Source organism: Lepisosteus oculatus, chromosome 25 (genome assembly GCF_040954835.1).
Source record: "Lepisosteus oculatus isolate fLepOcu1 chromosome 25, fLepOcu1.hap2, whole genome shotgun sequence".
NCBI lineage: Eukaryota > Metazoa > Chordata > Actinopteri > Semionotiformes > Lepisosteidae > Lepisosteus > Lepisosteus oculatus.
The window spans coordinates 5,363,319-5,383,864 of record NC_090720.1 but is presented as its reverse complement, the minus strand read 5'-3'; the positions used below and the strand labels follow the sequence as shown (position 1 = coordinate 5,383,864).

General features: G+C 37.9%; 1 protein-coding gene across 8 annotated transcripts in view; it reads left to right on the top strand.

Annotated features, from left to right (window-relative positions):
* The window catches only part of acot7 (acyl-CoA thioesterase 7), a 98,279-nt gene that overhangs the window by 22,393 nt on the left and 55,340 nt on the right, over window positions 1–20,546 (top strand). For 5 of the 8 annotated variants that reach the window (XM_015336869.2, XM_069183872.1, XM_015336868.2 and 2 more), the window contains exons 5-7: window positions 7,676–7,790; window positions 8,499–8,513; window positions 9,110–9,196. In XM_015336869.2, coding sequence (XP_015192355.1) covers window positions 7,676–7,790; window positions 8,499–8,513; window positions 9,110–9,196 — 217 coding nt within the window. The remainder of the gene's footprint in view (window positions 1–7,675; window positions 7,791–8,498; window positions 8,514–9,109; window positions 9,197–20,546) is intronic. The other 3 variants (XM_006641952.3, XM_015336870.2, XM_015336873.2) reach the window with 1 other exon arrangement.

The window sequence follows — 20,546 nt, the reverse complement described above, 5'->3', positions numbered from 1 at the left end:
ATGTGAATTAAAGATCATATAATGGCAAACTTTTTTTCTTCTCACCCATGCTAAGCTATATTGATAACACTCACAATTGTTATAATAGCAGAAAATCCTGTGGGGGTCTCTCCACAGGTTAGGTAAACAGGTGGACCATCATACATCATGCATTTTTTTCATTTAATAGTTTTATGGAATATGAGTCATTACACAGAGATTTTAATCACATTTGATTGTATATCAGACTACTTTGTTTAAAAGAAGCATCCAATATAAAGCAACAAAGGATTCATCCCGATGTATCTATTGTGCGTATGGTTCGAGAAAAGGGCTGCTTTTGTTCTGTCAGAAAAGAGACGCTTTGTTGATTTAATAATCTCTTGCAGCAATTCAGCAAACCGAAGGCCAATCTGCATTGATTTAGGGGGTAGTTTTGTTTTGCTAGAATTTTTCCCCCCAGGAAGCAGTCACTTTCCATTTCTATCAGAAAGTATTACCTGCAACAACATTACCAGAGCCCGGCTCTTTTCATTTACAGAGCCCACACAGACGAAACATGTTTGTGAGAAAGCAGAAAGAACTGAGCGTACAAACATCACATATAATAGATGCCATAGTGCTGTAATTGGGTCGAAGATAAACGGTGACAATCAGCACAATTTGAAACACAAAGAGGTTGTTTTTTTTTTTTATACATTTCAAAAAGATGTTCAAAACAAGACTCCCGAGTGGCTCAGCCAGCATCGGCACCTGTGTGAAAGCCAGGGATTTTCTGCTTCAATCTGGCCCATGTCATTATCTGCCTGTGATAAGAATTCTCCAGATGGTGGTACATAATTAGCTAAGTGTATCTAGAGTTAGGTGGGTGTGAGAAGGTCGCAATGGGTTTGCTATGCATCAGCAGCTTGCCGACTGCCAGGAGCCTGTGGCTTGTAGTGTTGTCAGTAAGAGCTGCTGCACTTTGATGCGCTCTATTTGGAAACAGCAGCTCAGTGTGAAAACTAAGGAAATGGCCTGACAAGAGCATGCTCTGGTGGAGGCAGGTACAGACCCCATCTCTCCTGTGCAACTCCTAGGGTTTGCTACTGGATAAAAAAAATGGCTATTCCAAACTGGTGGAGGGTCCAAATGCAAAACAACCCAAAAGAAATTCTAAAACCGACGACAAAAAGGCATCCAATGTTCTCTAAGCCCATACTGTCCTTATTGATCAGTCACACAAAACACGCTGCAACCAGACAAGTTAAAGCAAAACTGGATGGGCGAGGCTCATAAAGGTTTCATTCTTTGTAAGTCATGAGCCAGCTAAGGTCATGGCAATACCTAGCAAAATGGAAAGGTGCTGTTGAAGCTAGTTCATTGTTCCCAGCTGTGCATGTGATTTAAAACAACAAAGCATTCCTATAAAAAAAAGTTATTGCGGGGTCTTGTTTATTTTGCAATGGAAAATTCTTGCAACAAACATCAACAAACATATATCGCCTTAGGAATTTCTTTCCCCCAAAATGTTTTTTGCTGCCTTAAATTGAAAAAGTAATCATATGGAGAAAGTTGAAAAGGTTGCGAGGCTTTGGAGGAGGAGAGACTGGCACTGTCAGCACTGCGTTTCTCCTCCGAAGAACACCGAACAGCAATAAGACTGCCTCTGCGAAACAAACTGAACAAAACCAGCTACCAAATCATAAAAAGACCACAGAAGGAAAACAGCTCACAGTATTAATACTCACAATAGGGAGCCACTTCTGTAGAAATGTGTTACTATGCAAAAATACTGCAATACCTGTACCTGTGCACTCATTCAAACACAACAATAAATGCAGTCTTCTCAGTATTCATCAGTAAATGACACTGTAATTTTTAGCCATCAACCCATTACATATGATTGTAATAGTTTAATACATTTAAAATGCACCAAAGTACTCTGGGAAATTACACTGACTATGGACACTGCTGTTGTATCCTTGAGCGAAGCACTTCACCTCCAGTACTCCACTTCACCCAGCTGTGAACATGGGTACCTGTGTTGCTGAGGGTAACCTTGTGATGGACCAGTGGCCACCCAGCAGGGAGTCATTCACTCTAGGTCTGTTTGTGAGAGAAACAAAGAAGTTAGGTGAGCTGGAGGAGACAGCGACATTTTCTCTTTTTCCCTGTGTGCAGTCCAGGGATTGTAGCTTCAATACATGCATACTGTACCATTCATACAATTGTTAATGTGATACATATGATGCATGCAATTCAATGGTGACTTCTGAGCTCTTGTAAAAATAATCTCTTGGGCCATCTATCCACTTTAAAACCCTGATTTACACAGAACAGTTGCTGAAGAAATCTCATTGTGCCAAAATTATTTGTCTGAAATGGGACTGATCTAGTATTCTGTGTATTTTGAAATGCTGCCCATTGTCAAAGTTTTTCATCTCCCATTCATATTAAAGAATATTTCTCAAATTCTTAAAGGAGCTTAATGCCTATTGGATTCTTGGTAAATCCCCCAGTTTTGTTTTGTTCAATTTCAAGCCAAGTCCTCCTTGCCATAAAACACATATCTGTGATCCTGTTGTTTCAATGTGAGATATGCATGGCTTGTATCTGCCGTGTTTAAAAACAGTGCTATCACACATTAGACAGCTCTTGTGATACAGTTATTTTAGAGCTGAAATGTGATATGAAGATTATTAAAGGTTCTGGTGTGTATATTAATAAGTTGTGATTAATCGTTCCTATGATACGTCAGCAAGGTACTGCAACAGTATTCTGAATTATTTTATTTAGTTTCCTTGTCAAAAGGAAATGAACTGACTAAAAACCTCTTTTTGAGAAGCATATTCTCATGCCACAATTGAAAGACAGATATAAGTTGGGGTTTCTTCTATTCTTCTTGAAAATACATTATTAAAAGCAGAACAAAAAACAAATTTGAGCTCCACACAAAATACATCTTGAATGGTGTTTCTTCTTTTTTGTGTTTGTATACAGTATATAGAAAACACAATTAAGAACATCCAAAACTAGAAATCCATGAAGTAGAAAACCTGTTATTATATATTCAATAGACTATTAGTTAAAAGCATTAGTTGTTGGTCTGTTGCAATTTAAAAAAATCCCCATGAAATAGACTGTAATTAGTTCTTGATGTATTGGAACAGTAGAGTGTTTTTCTGTACCATCAGAGCTATTCAAGCTTTCTACAGAGGTAAGCAGTCTCCCTTTCAAATCAGTTTCTGTGCAATAACATCTTACACAAACCTGCTATGCTCAAAGAACAATAACTAACTCTTACTATGTAGGTAGACAGAAGTAGAGATGTTTCAGTTTGCTAGTCTGCCTTTTAACCAGTCTGCATTCTAAGCTGTAAGTGGAAAGGTCTTGATATGTTATAAAAATGAAATATTTGCAAAGGCCAGAGTAATTAAGTGGGTAAAGTGGGACAGTTGCTAATCTCCAGCTGGTACAGAAAGCATTTCAGAGAGCCTTTGCAGAGTTTTGAAGTTTATAAAACAGGTAAAGGTTGTTCTTATCAGATAAAGGTTTGGTTTAAGGTTGAATGTCTGATTCACTCTGAATGTTCCAAAAAAGAAAAGCAATTCTTGATGAGAGAAGCTGTATGAAACATAAATAAACCTCAGCTCACAGTTATAAAATTGGGTTCCAAGTGACTAATGGTACATGCAAATAATCCATGGTTTTGGAGGTCTCATTAAATAAATCTAACATGAAAACTAAATACATATGGGTAAACATGAGGATTGATCCCATCTCAAGACACTGCATACAAAAACTGTGTTCACATTATAGAAGGAAGACAAATACACTTAAAGCTATGCTTCACATATCACTAAACTGAAAGTAATTACAAACGTACACTTTACATAGAATGTTTCTCAGAACTGTGACACTGTGCAACAGTCTGCTTGACACGACAGTAACTGTGTACTGACGCAGCCATCTCTGAGAGTTACAAATGGTGACAGCCATTTGGCATAAGGTGTCTACCTTACAAGTAGGACTGGGTGACTCCTATTAATATTAATTGCATGTTATACATATATACAGTATTTAATAAATGAAGTCTGAGACTAGGTTGCATAGCAGGGTAATTTCTGTGTACTATATTTCTCAATTGATGTCCAGCAATGTCATTCAGAAGATCATTTTCTGAGTTGTGAAGGAGAAAGGTTTTAGGCTTTCATCATTAAAGTCTTTTAAGCTTCTTCTCACTCCTAAGAGGCAGCAGTTTCAGTTTAAATCTCCTTTAATGTAGGGCATCTGGGACTCGCTATTGTGTGAGTGTAATAAGAATGTAATGTCTGATATCTTTTTAGGGACTCTAGTAACATTTCTCTCTGAAAATGTGACTCAGAAACAGAAACTTAAGTGGGCTGCTTTGATAAAAACAGTATTATTTATAATGTCCTGCTGTGAGGCATACAATTAGCTTTAATCAGTCAAGTAATGCAGCACTCCTTCTAGGATTTATCAATGTTAAATATCATCAATTTCAGTTGAGTACTCAAAAGAAGTTGGTTAGTCATTAAAGCAGTTATAGATCAAATAAAATAGGAGGCTCTTCTACAGCACAGTACAGTGAATTATTAGAAGAAACACCAGGCATCCTGAGGTCAAGAATTTGATTTGAAACAGCTGATAAGGTTTGATCAATTATTTTAAGTTATTTAAATTCTTTCACTTTGATTAACTGAAATAATAAGAATTATATATGTATCAGGAGAGTTAATACAGGACTTTTCTACACTACACTAAAATGGTATGACAACAATTTTAGCCTTTCAAGACTTAGAGTTGGATAAATGACACTAGATTTTTTAAGGTATTCCAAAAGCCTTTAAAAATGGCTGAAAATGATACACAGTAGTATTGAATATACCGCTATAAATGCTCAGTCTAAGGCTTGACAATGCACTTTACAGCCCTTAATGCCTATCATTGAGGTACCCTTTGATCTCCACTAGGTACTAACATCCTCCCAGCTACAGTATAAGACAGAATGAAATTATAGTCCATCTTTGTTCCACACAACAGCATGGCCAACTGCACTGCGGCATTCTGGGATTCCCAGATGTTTTGGAGGAGAGCAGGATAGCCTCTGTTTGGAAATGCAAAGTGCCATATGCCTTTCTGCTGTTCTGTAGGAAGCTGATGTCTCCAAAATTCATGGAAGTGGCATGTGGATTGTACCAGATGGGAAATGATAAAGTGAAATTCAGACTCACCCAGATCATATCGAGAACTGCAGAGTTTAGGCGTTTGGGAGGTCATAATTAAGGTAGTTTTGTATATCTTACAAATTCTTTTGCCATCTCTATCAGGAACCTAGATACAGTTGTTTGCTTACATGTTCAGATAAGCTACTTAAAGTAAATCTTTTTCCAATACTGAAGCTATCCACCCTCATTCTCACTCTCACTAATGCACTAAAGTATTTTTGCGATGCTTGTTCCAACAAATGCAATGATACGATTTCATTTTCACCTTGAGAGTTGCATTAAACCAAAAAGTTAAATGTTAAATTAAAGAAATCTCTGGCTTTTATACATCAGCATGCAACATGAAACGAGACTTCTAATTATTGTTTTGCTGCACAGAGATTGCTGCAGGACGTGTTGATATTCTAGATGGCAAGGTTTGCAGCAAAACAGATGTCTCTTGTTTTGACATGTGTTGCGTTGTTTTTTTTTTCAAGTGAATTATGCATGGATTCCCATCAGTTTAAGGTTGTTAGAGCAATTCATTGGCATGCTCAGCACTGCAGGTAGATATCTGTATTTAGAAACAGGCAATGTGTGTGAAATAATAATACAAGTAACCCAGTTTTCAAATATATATTTATTCATCATTGCCAAGCTATGCAATCATTTATTTTTACAAATTAATCCACACCATTTGCAGTCGCCAACTGAGATTTCTGATCTGAAAAGTTTTCTTTTGATGTTTTCAAGTGATGACCCTTGTACCCACACAGCAAGAATAAGGAAGCAGAAAAGTGCTCTTCTAGCTCGGCCACTCAAGCTGCTCTTTATTTGACACATTACAAGCTTTGCAGCAGCATACGGGAGACTCAGTTCTGATTGGACGTGAGTCTTAATTCTGATTGGATGTGAGTCATGTGATTCACTGATGTCACTGTGTGGCTGCAGGCACCAAAGAAATCACAATTGTGGACAAGCATCCATTACCTGCTGTGTGAAAAACACCAATCACAAGCCGGCAACTGACATGACCCATGATTGATTGATCTCTGGATGATAGAGCTCAGGCTCCTCACACCAGGAGAGCCTTTTACTGGGGGCACCCGCTGTATAAATTATGCTCATCAAGCTGCCTTGTTAAAAAACAAACGTAGCATCATGGCGAAGTATACATTCTGGTAGTAAAATCCCACATTAAAATTCATTAATTAAAGAGGAAGGAAATGCTATGAGATATTCTAAATCAAGTCTGTTCAGGGTCACACTGGTATTTTACTCTCCCACAAGGCAGTCAAAACATGTCTGAACTGCATTTGTGTGTCCTTCTAGAGCTGCTGCACTAAGAGAAGCAGGAGAGGGGATCTGTAAAATATGTCAGCTCTAACTCAGTGGGAGCCTAACGCAACAGAGCGAGGCAAAAGCAATGCAGGAAGCCACCACCCACTTGAAGAATTCTGACAAAGGTGGAAAGGGGTGCTGCCCACACAATATGTTGCTGTTGAGAAATACTGAATCCTCTTAAGGCGGAGAGCGAGGTGTCAGTGGGAGTTGCAGTACCTTTGTCTGCTTATTTTTGTTTTACGCTGGCAGGTTTTTTGGGTTTTCCCTGGTACCACTGCTTTGCATTTTTCACCGGGGCTCCATTTCCCTGTAACAAGGTTAAACCTGACTCCAGGACACAACGATGGAGCTGCCTACTGCGTGCCGGCACACTGCTGTTACAGATGCCACAGCGAAGGATGTCACGCTTGCAGAACATGTTGCCGTGAATAATGTTCCTTCCAGCAACCCCTGTGCTGGCAGTATTAGGCCCTCTGCACGTTTTCCTGCACAACATTTTGTCATGCTGGATCATTCGCTCCTATTTTTGCTGATTGAAGGTCTGCCTGCCCGTCTTCTGCTGATATAATTTCATTTTTAAGTCTAGTTGACTGATTTCCGATAGCTCTCTCATCAATAATGCATAACTGTGAAAGCTGTGTGCACAAGGTCACACAATAAAATTGAGAAATATGTAGACAAAATACACACGGGGAGCAAGATTAAGGTCTGACAAGACAAACGCCTTGAAAGCAATTCAGATGTTCAGAGCAGAAACAGGTCCCAGGAGATCAGGACATGTACGATGAAGCCGTTGAGTCACTGAACGCTAACGTTAGTGAAAGCTTGTCAGTCTTCACTGCCTATGATCAGCAAAAACAGTGCCAATAAAAATATGGACATTAGGAAACAAAGGTTTGAATAAAGTAGTTAAAAAAGGCTGCAATAATGGTGATCAAAAGTGCTGAAGTAAGGAAGGAGTTGTTTTGAGGGCCAAGTGGGTACTTAAGTTTCTGCAGGCAGGCTTGAGCTCCTGATTTCCACTCTTTGGCTGGATGTACAGTAAGTGTGCACTGCTGTGTTGAACAAATTAGCTTTTCCTTAGCTTGGCTTCTATAATACCCTACAGCAGTGATGAGCATGTCTGTTTTATTGTTTCTCAGTACACCAGCCAGGAGGAAGAGGAAGAGGGGAAGAAGAGATATGAAGCCCAGAAGATGGAGAGGATGGAGACCAAGGAGAGGAACGGGGATATCATCACCCCCGTGACCAGTCCAGGTAACACGCCTTCCTGTCGACAGACCAGCAGGGCCAGGCTGTAGAAGCTGACGCCCTGGTTTCTTTCAACCACTCAGATCAGATAGCAACTAGCAGCCCAATGAGTTAGAATGGCCTCTTGTTTGTGACATACCAAATTAGCCCAGCAGTGCCTGTATCAGGTTTGGGCTGCAGCTCTAGTCGTCTCTCTCCAGAATTCTCTACACAGCAGCACACAATTGTTTGGGCTCCGGTGGGATGAGTTAAGCTTGATTCAGAAAGAGGTGGTTTGCCTTGCATGTGATGCATGTCATGTACTGTGCATGTGAGTTTGTGGTGCTGTTAGTGAGAGTCGGACGACCGCTTCCATTGATGTTCACTCCTCTCTGGGGCACTGTGGGACTTGTAGCGTCCAAAACAGCAGACGGCTCTGACAAGCATGTACAGTACTCCATTCTTCTCTCCCATAGCTGGTATGAGGATCTCTTTTGCTCACATTTCAAATCTGGACCAAAAAAAAAGAAAGTCTTCTTTTAGCTGCAATTCACCTTTGATTCAACACCCTTAATACTACAGACACAGCGAGCTCTTTGGATACATTCCTTCATCAGTATTTAGTGGGGGAAAAGTCACTTTTTCATTCTGCACGCCGTGTTTTTGAGATAAAAATACATCTAGTTTGTCTATACTGGCCTATTGACTTTTCCTTTTTTTCATTATGCCTCTCAGACAGGCAAACAAAAGGTAAGTTTTTCTTTTTTTCCTTCTTTCTTACCATGCAAGGTTACAACAAAGGTGAGAATAAGTCTTGAGTTTTCAAGGCGATAGAAACCATGAGAGGGATTGATTCTCTGCTGGAGAACAAAGGCCATTAGTAATAAAAGTTTAAGTAAGCAACTGCAGAAAATATTGAATCCTATTTTCAAGGACAGTGACATTGGTTTTATTGTTCAGTTTAATCCCTCCCCTCAATATATAGTAAAATACCTCCTCCTTTCTGGATTCTGTAAACCATTGATTGCCAGCATTCATCCAACCTGTGAGACACTTTGTATGTTCTATTCCTGCTGTGTGCTGTGTGCACATATCTGAAAAAAGCAAAACAAAAATAAATATAATTCCCAGATTAAATAAATACTACAACCTGCTGTAGTCTACATCCTTGCCTCTTTCAGAGACGTGGTAGGAACATTCTGCAGGGTTCTTATGGTAGTTTTCAGGGCAGGGCATCTGCACAGCCAGGCGTTAGAAAAACACTGAGGATTCTATATGTTTTAGAAATCTCCAAATTATCTTTATATATGTAAATGTAAGTAGAATTCCCACTGTGTATTTTTAAGATGCCTATACTGTGGGATTCAGCCAGTCCAGCCTGATCCATCTTGTCGGACCATCTGACTGCACTCTGCACGGATTTGTACATGGAGGTAAGGCCTTATGACTTATTATTTGGGAATCCGAACAGTTTGGGGCCCAGGTGAGCTGTTACAGAAATGTGCTCGGTGATTCCAAATACTGTTGAGATATGCTATGTCAATGCAGCAGTGGGATGAAGACATTTGAGGGTTCTGTGTTTTATAAGCTCAAAGGAGGTCACAGGTAATATTCCTCAAAAATAATGATGTTTTCTGGGAACACAGCTTATGCTGTAGAACTCCATGCTGAAAGCTTGGCTGTGAGTTACATATCAACATTGTAACTACTTTGGCTTGTACTCAAATTATGGAGGATTTAACTACAATGTCCCACATAATGGCTTCAAGTTACTCACCCTGAACAGCAAGATTGTTAGTATCTGTACCATAGTCATTTTCTGGTGCACAGCTGCTTATTTTAACAACACATTCCTTTTAAAAGTCAAAGCGTGATGTACTGCATTAAGCACAGCGATCAAAACCTAATTCATGCAAGCTTGAAAGGATGTGCACTACTGTCAAAAGATTCCCTTTGAGCACATACAGTAGTGTTTGACACCTCACTGTGTCATTCATACTGTACCAAGCTTGAAGTGAGTTTCTGCAATATTTGGGCAAAGTATTAGGCACCTGTATCACATCTATATACCAGGCTATGGAGTAGCCTGAGGGAAATTTTATATTAGGAAAGGGAAAAAAAACATCTAAAAGGATTTTTAGAACCTTCTGTGGCACTGTTTATTTACTGCTAGGTGACAAACTTCAGGAGACAGAATCATGTTACTAGGGAAACAAGAGGTTAAATCAATGAAGTGGTGGGTTGTGTCGACAGAAAACCTTTTAGGATGACTCTCCTATTAATTCTGTTTTATGCTGTTATCCTAAGGCAGGACATACTTCAGTCCTTCAAGAATCTGATGGCATAAAACGAACAATTAATAAAGGCATTCCGAGGCTCTTGTGATTTTTTTCTTTATATCTTCAGACAGAAAAGCCAGAATCTCAGTATTTTTAAGATGGATTCTTTCTCAATTAAAGGTCTTATTTTTAAAAAACGGATAATTTATTCACATAAACTTTACTGGTCCTTTCATTATACAGATGCAGCCATTCAAAATGGGTGAGGTATTTCGCGGCATACCCCGGTGGGCGTGTCACAGTATCACGCAGTATCACGCGGTATCACGTGTGTCACGTGTGTCACGTGACTAACTATCCGGCGTCGCCTTGTAAAACCGCCAGGGGGAGCTTAACCTCTCATGTACAGCATTTGAGCCTTTAATTTGGAACTGTGTATTACAGCATGTTAATCATCAGTCATTAAAATGTTGGTATATATTATGAAAGCAAGATTGCTCAGTTGGACAGAAGTACACAACCTACCTTTATCAGAAATATTTATGCATCAAAGCCTTTACTGAAGATATTACTAATAGTATTAATAATGGATGACTTTGGACAAGCTGTATACTCAAAGTATAATTTCTTTAGCACATTTGTACAAGCACTTGGAATCTGTCCAAGCCATACTTTGTCAGGCATTTTGTTTTACTTCAACGGGGCATAAAAACTTCCTTGCTTTTAACAGGGCGTTTCATAATTTCTAGCTACGAAAATGATTTAAAATGCGACACCTATCATTCAACTAGAGCTTAAAATATCACAAGGAAAAATACACACCGGTATTCCATTTCTCCCTAAACATTGTAAGCTTCGAAGTCTTTAACTAACGTGAAACCGGAGTCAACAAGCATACTTTTAGAATTTGATTAAAAGGGAATATAATATGGAATCGCATATCTCAATAATTTAATAACGGTATGATTATATCCGTGTACTGCGGCAGAGCTATGTAGGGCTGTTTCCCCTGCCTGATCATGTGAGCTCCCTTGTAGCCTACTGGTCTAGGTGCGTGACCACCAGCTGGTAGGTTGGGTGTTCGAATCCAGCTGGTACTGGACTTTTCATTTTCATTTTTATTTATTTATTTTTTAATCGCGTAACATAAACATATTACCGTATGCAAACTGTACTGTATACAGTATGTATATGTATATTTAATGTCTTAACTGTGCCCGTTTAATTGAATTTAAAAAACATATTTAACACGAACATTAAGCTGCTTACATCTTCCGCCTGAGAACAGTCACCCGTTGCTACCCAACGCAGAATGGTGATTGGCTGACACCATCTGACACCCCTCTGATTGGAGAAAAAAGACGTGCTGGTGTGCTATACCAGGAAGAGGATTTCTTTCCATTCAAAACGTGTATTTTAAAAGTTTAAGAAGTAAAAACCTTACAGCGTACACAGATTTCTAAACTGATCAGGATCGTTATCTTTGTCTTATGCATAATAATGTTCACCGCTCTGTCCAGCAAATTAATAATAAACTTTATTTTATATAGCGTTTTAAACGAATAAGAAATTAGATTGCTCATAAACCTAATCACTTGCTTTTTCTTTTTATTTAGGCTCAGATTTCAACTATAGATCGTATTATTAATAACCATAATAACAACCAACCAACAAAAACAACCATATAAACATAATGGTGGTGCTGGACCTTCCAGTTTTATTTATTTATTTTTTAATCGCGTAACATAAACATATTACCGTATGCAAACTGTACTGTATACAATCTTAACTGTGCCCGTTTAAGTATTGAATATTCATATCTAATTTTACCACTGAAGGGAAATCTTAACATAAACATACAGTATATGGCTGGTCTCGGTACTTTAAAGAAAAAAATACGCACCAGTATTCCATTTCTCCCTAAACATTGTAAGCTTCGAATGAAACCACTAAATAAAGACATAAATATAGAAATCTTAAGATTTGTTTTATTTAATGTTGGTAGCAGGATGAACTGTCAGAGTGTATATTTTGTCGCAAAGTTGCTACAAGATGTTAACAGTGAAAAAGGTATTTAGAAATGAGTTATTTCAAGATGAAAAAGAAAACATACACGAAACATGGTTTCATTACGACCAGAATCGTTCTTGAGATATTTTTAACTTGATTTACAGTATTTGAGAGGTATGTCTTAACACCGATACTACAGTGCTTAAGTACTGCTCACGTATATGTTTCTAGGTTTATATTATGCATTTCATACGGTCAAATTACTTTTGAGCAACTAATAAGAAGCGCGAAACGGTATGCGTTTTACTTTCGTTTTGTGCTGGGACCCGTGGATTGATTAGAGATATCAAGTACATACAAGTCATTTTTTAAATGTTGTAGTTCGTCTTGAAAAAATGTTACGAGTACATCATCTATCAACAATTACACAGGTTCTGTTTCCATATTGCGGATTTTGGTTAGGTACAGTATTATCAAATCCACTGGCGCTGTGTGTTACTTTACTGAGTCCCAATCTGTGATTGAAACCTGTAAAACCGGTTTAATTCGTCACAGCCAGCACTCTTCAGGTGTGAGGGTCTTCTGAATGAAATGCTAAAATGTTTGTGTATATTCTAATGGTAGTGGGGGCAGGGTGTGTGGGAACAGGTTTGTTCTTCACACCTGAAACATTTTCTCTGAAAGGATTTTCTTCGAAGTTTAACCGATCTTGTTACAGCATGTTACAGTTTACTATTATTAACCATATTCATTTTAAGTGCTTAATGTAAAATCTTGTAAAAATATATTTTCATTGTTCAAATATACATTAATATACATTAAGTCTGACTATCATATAATAAGTTAAATACAAAACTAAAGAAAAAATAGGGTTAAATATAATTCAAAATATTTTGCTAACAATGTTAACTGTTTATGAATAATAAAATGTATTAACTAAGGAGTAGGATGGCACAGTTGTTAGTATGTTTTTTGTTTTGTTTCTTTTTCATAAATACAACAGTAGTACCTGATGTCTCAGTGGCTTTCAAAATTAAATTATGCATGCAAACCTGTGAACTAGAAAGATAACTAAGATTTTAATACTAATTAAATGACCGCGGGCACTTCCCACCCCCCCCCCCCTACATTCTCAAAGTAGAACAGACTAACCTTCTAATGAAAGACGGTCCACCCCCCACGGACAGTAAAAGTGCCCACAGGCACTTAAACTTAATATGGTCAGTAACGGTAAACAGTAACATGGTAAGAAGGAGCACGTACAAACGTTTTCGAAATAACCACATGTAAGACTCTGATCCTAAAAATGTTTAGGGAGAAAGTGGAATACTGGTGTGCTTCCAGAAGAATCAGTATGGCTCAGAGATTAAATAAAACTTCACAGACATTAACGAAGAGCATAACGCGTGTACTGTATACACTGCAAGTACAACCCAACTCTCTGCAGGAGTGCTGGCTGTGACGAATTGAACCGGTTTCACGGGTATTTTCAAAGTAGGAGGCGAGATTTCCAGCGAAAGACACCCCCCCCCCTCAAAAACCCAGTAAATACAGTACTTACTAGTTAAAGGCTAGGCTCTCGACTACGGCGAAAGGAACCCTTCTTTCATTAGAAGACAATGAACATATTTTAGCCCTGAATGAATTAATAGCAAACATGGTTTACATAAAAGACATTTTTCCAAGAAAGTTTAGCCTTTGTCACTAATGAAACCACTAAATAAAGACATAAATAGAAAAATCTTAAGATTTTTAAAATACATGACTTTGCTAAAATTTATTTGAAAATAAAAACAATTACAACCGCCAGGGGAGAGAGAGAACAGGGGAGGGATGTTGGTTTTGCATAAGGGGCGGGGCTATGGAAAGTAGGTCTGTTTGGGAATGTGTAGTTACATGTTCTGACTGTTTGTGAATTATCGTTGTTGAGTATGGAGTGTTGAGGTATTGATTTTGTGTAATGCTTTATGTTGAAAATTGAGGTGGATTTTGTTTATGATAAACAGGATAAACTGGGATGGGAGGAAGGTTTGGTTTTGCATAAGGGGCGGGATTATGATAATTGGATGACTTTGCGAGTGTAAAATGGTTTGATTATTTGATTTTGTATTGTGGTTGTTATCTATGTTTTTGGTTGGTATTATGTTTATATGGTTGTTTTTGTTGGTTGGTTGTTATTATGGTTATTAATAATACGATCTATAGTTGAAATCTGAGCCTAAATAAAAAGAAAAAGCAAGTGATTAGGTTTATGAGCAATCTAATTACTTATTCGTTTAAAAAGCTATATAAAATAAAGTTTATTATTAATTTGCTGGACAGAGCGGTGAACATTATTATGCATGAGACAAAGATAACGATCCTGATCAGTTTAGAAATCTGTGTACGCTGTAAGGTTTTTACTTCTTAAACTTTTAAAATACACGTTTTGAATGGAAAGAATCCTCTTCCTGGTATAGCACACCAGCACGTCTTTTTTCTCCAATCAGAGGGGTGTCAGATGGTGTCAGCCAATCACCATTCTGCGTTGGGTAGCAACGGGTGACTGTTCTCAGGCGGAAGATGTAAGCAGCTTAATGTTCGTGTTAAATATGTTTTTTAAATTCAATTAAACGGGCACAGTTAAGACATTAAATATACATATACATACTGTATACAGTACAGTTTGCATACGGTAATATGTTTATGTTACGCGATTAAAAAATAAATAAATAAAAATGAAAAGTCCAGTACCAGCTGGATTCGAACACCCAACCTACCAGCTGGTGGTCACGCACCTAGACCAGTAGGCTACAAGAGAGCTCACATGATCAGGCAGGGGAAACAGCCCTACATAGCTCTGCCGCAGTACACGGATATAATCATACCGTTATTAAATTATTGAGATACGCGATTCCATATTATATTCCCTTTTAATCAAATTCTAAAAGTATGCTTGTTGACTCCGGTTTCACGTTAGTTAAAGACTTCGAAGCTTACAATGTTTAGGGAGAAATGGAATACCGGTGTGTATTTTTTTCTTTAAAGTACCAAGACCAGCCATATACTGTATGTTTACGTTCCAAAATTAATATCGTTTATGGCCTTCACACGCGTTACAGTATGCTCCTATTCTTTTTATGCTCAGCTACTAAGATTTCCCTTCAGTGGTAAAATTCAATATCTACAACGGGCACAGTAAAGACGTTTACAGTACAGTAAGTCTTTCTACGACAGACCAACGGACCACGAGTGCCCCTGTCGGTCAACCAATCACGCACCGCGGTATCGCGTGTCATCTTACCTGCGGTATCTGTACTGCGGTGTCTTTACCGCGCACTTTGAATGGCTGCATCTGTAGGCTGTTTAGTACTGTAGCCCTGCAGATGTGATGAAGATGTTTTGCCAGTAAAACAATATCAACATTCCATTAATGTCCAGGTGCAATTTTAAATGAGGAAGTATTTAAAGGCAATTATAACACGCAATTACTGGCTTTCAATGCATTTTTGTTATGTTGGACACATTTCCTGACCCAATTAAAATGCACTCCAATTTTTTTCTTATACTCATCCCTTCTAGGATAGTTGCATTGCATTATCTTAGTTTAGCGACAGTTGCAAATAAATAAGACCTTTGCTAAAGGTGAAAGGATGTCAATTCTGAGACAGCAAAGCAGGTTTAATTGAATGCACACACCACAATGATCAGTGCAAAGCAAACAGCAAATATTGCAGTCAGTGTTTACTAGCTGCTGATGCTACCACGACTCTTTTGCAGTAGCCTCAGAACATACAGTAAACATGTTGAAACGCGCATAATCGAACATAAATAAAATTAGTCCCTGAAATAGCATGTGTGTTTGTGGGAGTTGCCCTCTTCTGAGTCTTCGGTGGCATGAAGACTCCACTGCTCCCTGCTCTCCACACAAGGTGTTAGATAAGCTTGTGTTGCTGTGTTGTCTGCTGAGCCTGGTGTTCCAGAAGAAAACTCCGAAGGAAAATTGTCCTTGCGGATGAGCCGAGCACTGTGCCACAGAGGTGCTTTGAGAGGGTATTCATCTGCTGTGTGGAAAAAACTACACAGGGGTGTAGTTTCCTCCACTTCTTTTTCTAACAATACCTTAACTATTGCTACCGCCCAACAAGCAGTAACATCTTAACAAAGTTCCCTTAAACTAATGTGACTGTATTAAAAAAAAACGTTGTGCTGCAAAGGAAAGAAAGGAAAGTCAAAGAAAAATATGACAATAATGACAAACGAAAATAACCTAAATCTTGCATCTTGACTGTACAGGCCCTGTTTTGTTTTTATTGAAAGAACTGTGTACACTGATAATTTGGAAAAATAACTGCCAGGTGCAGACAGGTTTTATGTGTGTGTGAGATTAAACATCCTGGTCCTGATGTCTGTGGCAACACTGGAGTATGTAGACTGTATGCACAGGGGAGCTCTTCTGACTAATTCACAACACAGCTTTAATCACTCCTGTTCTATCAGTCTAAATAAAGCGAACAGCAAGATTTTATACAGGGGTAACAGCTGCCACTTTGTCAACAGGGCATATTGTCTGTGGGTGTTTTCAGTTCATTTTATTGAACCATTTTGGTTTTTAAATGGAGCTTGTGTTCAGATTAGTGGCAGACATATTGACAGCTTGCTCTGAGGAAGTAATCTTTGGTAGACAGCTATTAACCTAGTTATTACAGGTCCTAATACAATCGGCAGAAAGGCCATAAAGGCAGCTCAGGTTTTTAAACTGCCCAACAAGTAATAATACCTTAATTAAATTCCCTTCATGTATAACTTCTTAAATCACTGTTTTGTTTTAAGTACTGTCAGTTCTTCCAAGAAGAAGAAATCTAATTTTCCTATTAAACAATAGTATTATATGATGAGAAGAATGGACAGGATGGAAATGACAGCTGGAAATTGTTGTGGAACAGGACTTAACATTGGGGGCAACTAATTTAAGATGAGGACTCATTTTGTAAGTATGATGTTCCTAAAAACGTGAGGGCTGCAATCAGTTATCTTGCCATTTAAAATTCTGTAGAAAATAAAGACAAGAAAAAACTTTTAGACTTCAGACTGGATTACAATTTATTGTAATACTCAATAAGGAGCCTTAGAATAGTCAAATGATAAAATATGATACTGTTAATATGCGTAGACTAAAATTTAAGATGAACCTTCACGTACATAAGTAAAGAGTCCTTTGGCTGTAAATTGAGATGCCATTGAATCAGATGGAAATTGTTGGTCACTGCCAAAGGGAAACCATTGCCTTTTCTGCTTTTTACAGGCTATGTGATCCTAATGGTTTGTAAATTTTAATCAATCGTTTCTCTAAAAGAAAAACTGATATCTGTTTTCAGTCAATAACATCAGGCACTTATAACAAAATCCCTTGAGAATAGCAGTTCCTGTCATATTGATTGCAGATTTTGTACAAAGAAAAATAGATTAGTATAGGCCAGGGGTCTACATTGAAAGACCCTATATTGAAAACACTCCAAAAAGATTTGATTGATTAATTTTTACACAGTACTGCAGCACTGATTGCATCTGCTTCAGGTCCTATTTTATGCATGACGAGAAGCTACTAGACAACTGTGTGTCTGAGACTGCTCTATTTTGTGCTAATCCTTTTATCTCTTGCATTTCCCAGTGCTCAAATTTTATGGCAAAGCTCTGGGACATACTGTAATTGTAAAGATATTGTAGTACATCAGCTGCTGGATTTCAAACTGGTAGGTTCTAGAGGCCAGTTTTGGTTCTACTGAATAAAAAAGTCCCATTCCATCTATGATATTACCAGAGGAGACTGCCTTCTATAGGAAAATAATGTTCAAAGCCTAAGAAGAACACAGCTGGAATCTTAAAATGCACAAGTAAAACAACTTCCCTTTTTCTTGGGTCTGGTTTTAAAATAATTGTATAGCAAAACATTAAAATGTCAAAATGGTTCCAAATAACGGAAGCCTATGCTCAATGAAAAATACTGAAAAGTGTTTTTTTTTGTGCTGGTGCATCCCTCAATTAAACTGTTGTTTTGAGTGACTTGTTCCCTCAAAGACTTAAATTAAATTCAGCTGGGGACTGTTCAACTCTGGTTTCTTGAAAGCCTAGTTCCACACTTGTGGATATAACCAGTATGACAATTGCTTTAGGAGTCCATTGCAGTGAAAGTTATTTGAGATCTAGCGTAGATCTTGCTTGACTTTACAAAAATAATAACAATCTTAAGTCTTGGATATTCACTTTCATATAGACAGTACCTACCAATGCTTTTTTCTCTTTTTTGTTACAGTGTACAGTGTACTACAATTTTCCATTGGCTGTTTAGAACATTCAGAACAGAGCCTTCAGTTTGTGTCTGTTACAAAGGCTGTAGCCTGTAGATATAGTGGCAGGGCAGCAAAAGGTTTTAATTGGTCAGTAACAGGCAGCACCAGGAGAGCTAAGCAGGGCTTATTTTGCCTGTGCAAATAGAAATGTGGAATAACAAGAAAGATAAAGCAACCTGTGAATACACCACCTTGTCACAGAAAAGGGTGATACATTTCTGTGCCATCAACACGGCAGTGTTCCACCTTCATTCACTAGAAGTCTAAAATACCCCAAATCATCTTAGCCATGTCCGGATTTGAATCTTTTAGAATAAAGTCAACCTATCTCATTATTCAGGGAAGTATTCTAAGGCCAGGAAATAAATTGTGCATGTTTTGTGTTCACCAGACATCTCCTGTTATGGATCAGAAGCACTGTATAGGTGAAACTAAGAAATCCTGTCCCAGTTAAGGGTCATTTGTCTGCGTGTGTAGCAGAAATCTACAGCCATCCTATTCATTACAGGAGAGCTTAACTCACAATCCAATCTGTTTATCCTGTTAGGATCCACCGTGTCTTTGGAAATAGCGACTTGGGATTTCTGCCTCTGCCTATGATTATATTGTGCTGTGTATGGCCTTGGAAAAAAAATAAATCTAACAAAAAAAAGATCTGAGATCTGAGTTGCAGCAGAATAAAATATGTAATATCCTTTTCACTGACTGATTGCTTTGCCTTTAGAAAAGTGCTGTGTTTAATGAAGCTAGAGAAAGCCCTACAACACAAACACAAGTCAAATGGCCCTTCAACCAGACACTTTAAATTGAAGTAGATTTACCGAAGAAAGAAACAAGACTTGCTAGAAAGAAAATAGTCTTTTCTCCTCTGTATTGTGTTTTTTTTCATTGTTATGGCTTGTTCTATTTTTTTAAAAAGAGCTCCAAAATCACAAGCTGATACCTTATTTCATGTGGAATGGTGGCCTGTTAGTGTAGTCAGCAGCATTTCCTGGGGGAGGTATAAATTAAAAATCCAAGTCATAAATGAATGCACAAAATTCATCCGAACCGCTATTTTAAAAAATGTGATCAAAATATTTGAGTGCTTTTAGTATTTTTCATTATTTCTGGAAAGTTACAATATCCTTTCCAACCCTGAGCAAACATTTGTATATATTGCATTTGACGTTTATCTTCCTTCATGAAATAAGTATTTTAATTGTGCTTATAAATCACTGTCTGAAAAAAACACAACCTAAGCACTATTCACAAAAATACCAAGGACATGTTTATTTGTATGGAGCCCCAGCAGAATAAAATAAGCACCAGTGTCAAGAGCACCTGTTTGGACTGCTGGTGTGAGTATGACTTAGCAGCTTGCTTGTTAAATATTTCACATAAGTCTGAAAAGAGGAAGCTTTTGCGTTTCCCAATATTTATTTAGTGACCAAGGCATTACATAGGGGTAAATTGGCAATAATGATATGTCCCCCACCACATTTTATGCACTCGCAATATTTACAGTGAATATTAGGTCTAATAAGCAAGACATTTTTTTTCAATTGCCTTTTGTTTTTGGAAATTTGTACAAGGCACCAAATAAATGCTTTCATTAGCAAGGCTTTCTGTGGTTCATTAACCTATAACAGTGCAGGGTCAAGGGAAATTAATTCTGGTCATGTTTCAGTGCACAGTCATGGTTTCATCAGGAAACAGTCCCATTAGACATGGAATAATAAGGAGAAGTCCATTTAATTGGCTTGTTCTCAAGGTGGATCAAAATGGTGGGCACGTAGGGTGATTCCTGCAAAGAGCCTTCCCCTCTTATTTTTTATAGGCTTCTCTCTCCTGTGTCTTAAGGCAGGCAAGCATTTATCCAAACATACAATCAAAAGCAATCTCTTCTCATGCATTCAAAGGATTAAAATCTGTCTTGGCTAATCATAGTTCCCTTTTCTGCCCTGATTTATTTGACATTTTCTTTACAGAGAAATTTCAGCTTTTTATACCATCTTCCTCACTCTTTCCAGGCTCACACAGGTCACCTTTTCCTTCAGAAAAATATTGATTGCACTCTAGCTAGAAAAATGATGGAATTGTTAAAAATCGGTAAGAAATCTCGACAGCAGAGTTGTCGCATTCCAATATACAGTGCGCATCCTTAATTTATATAACAGAGGTAT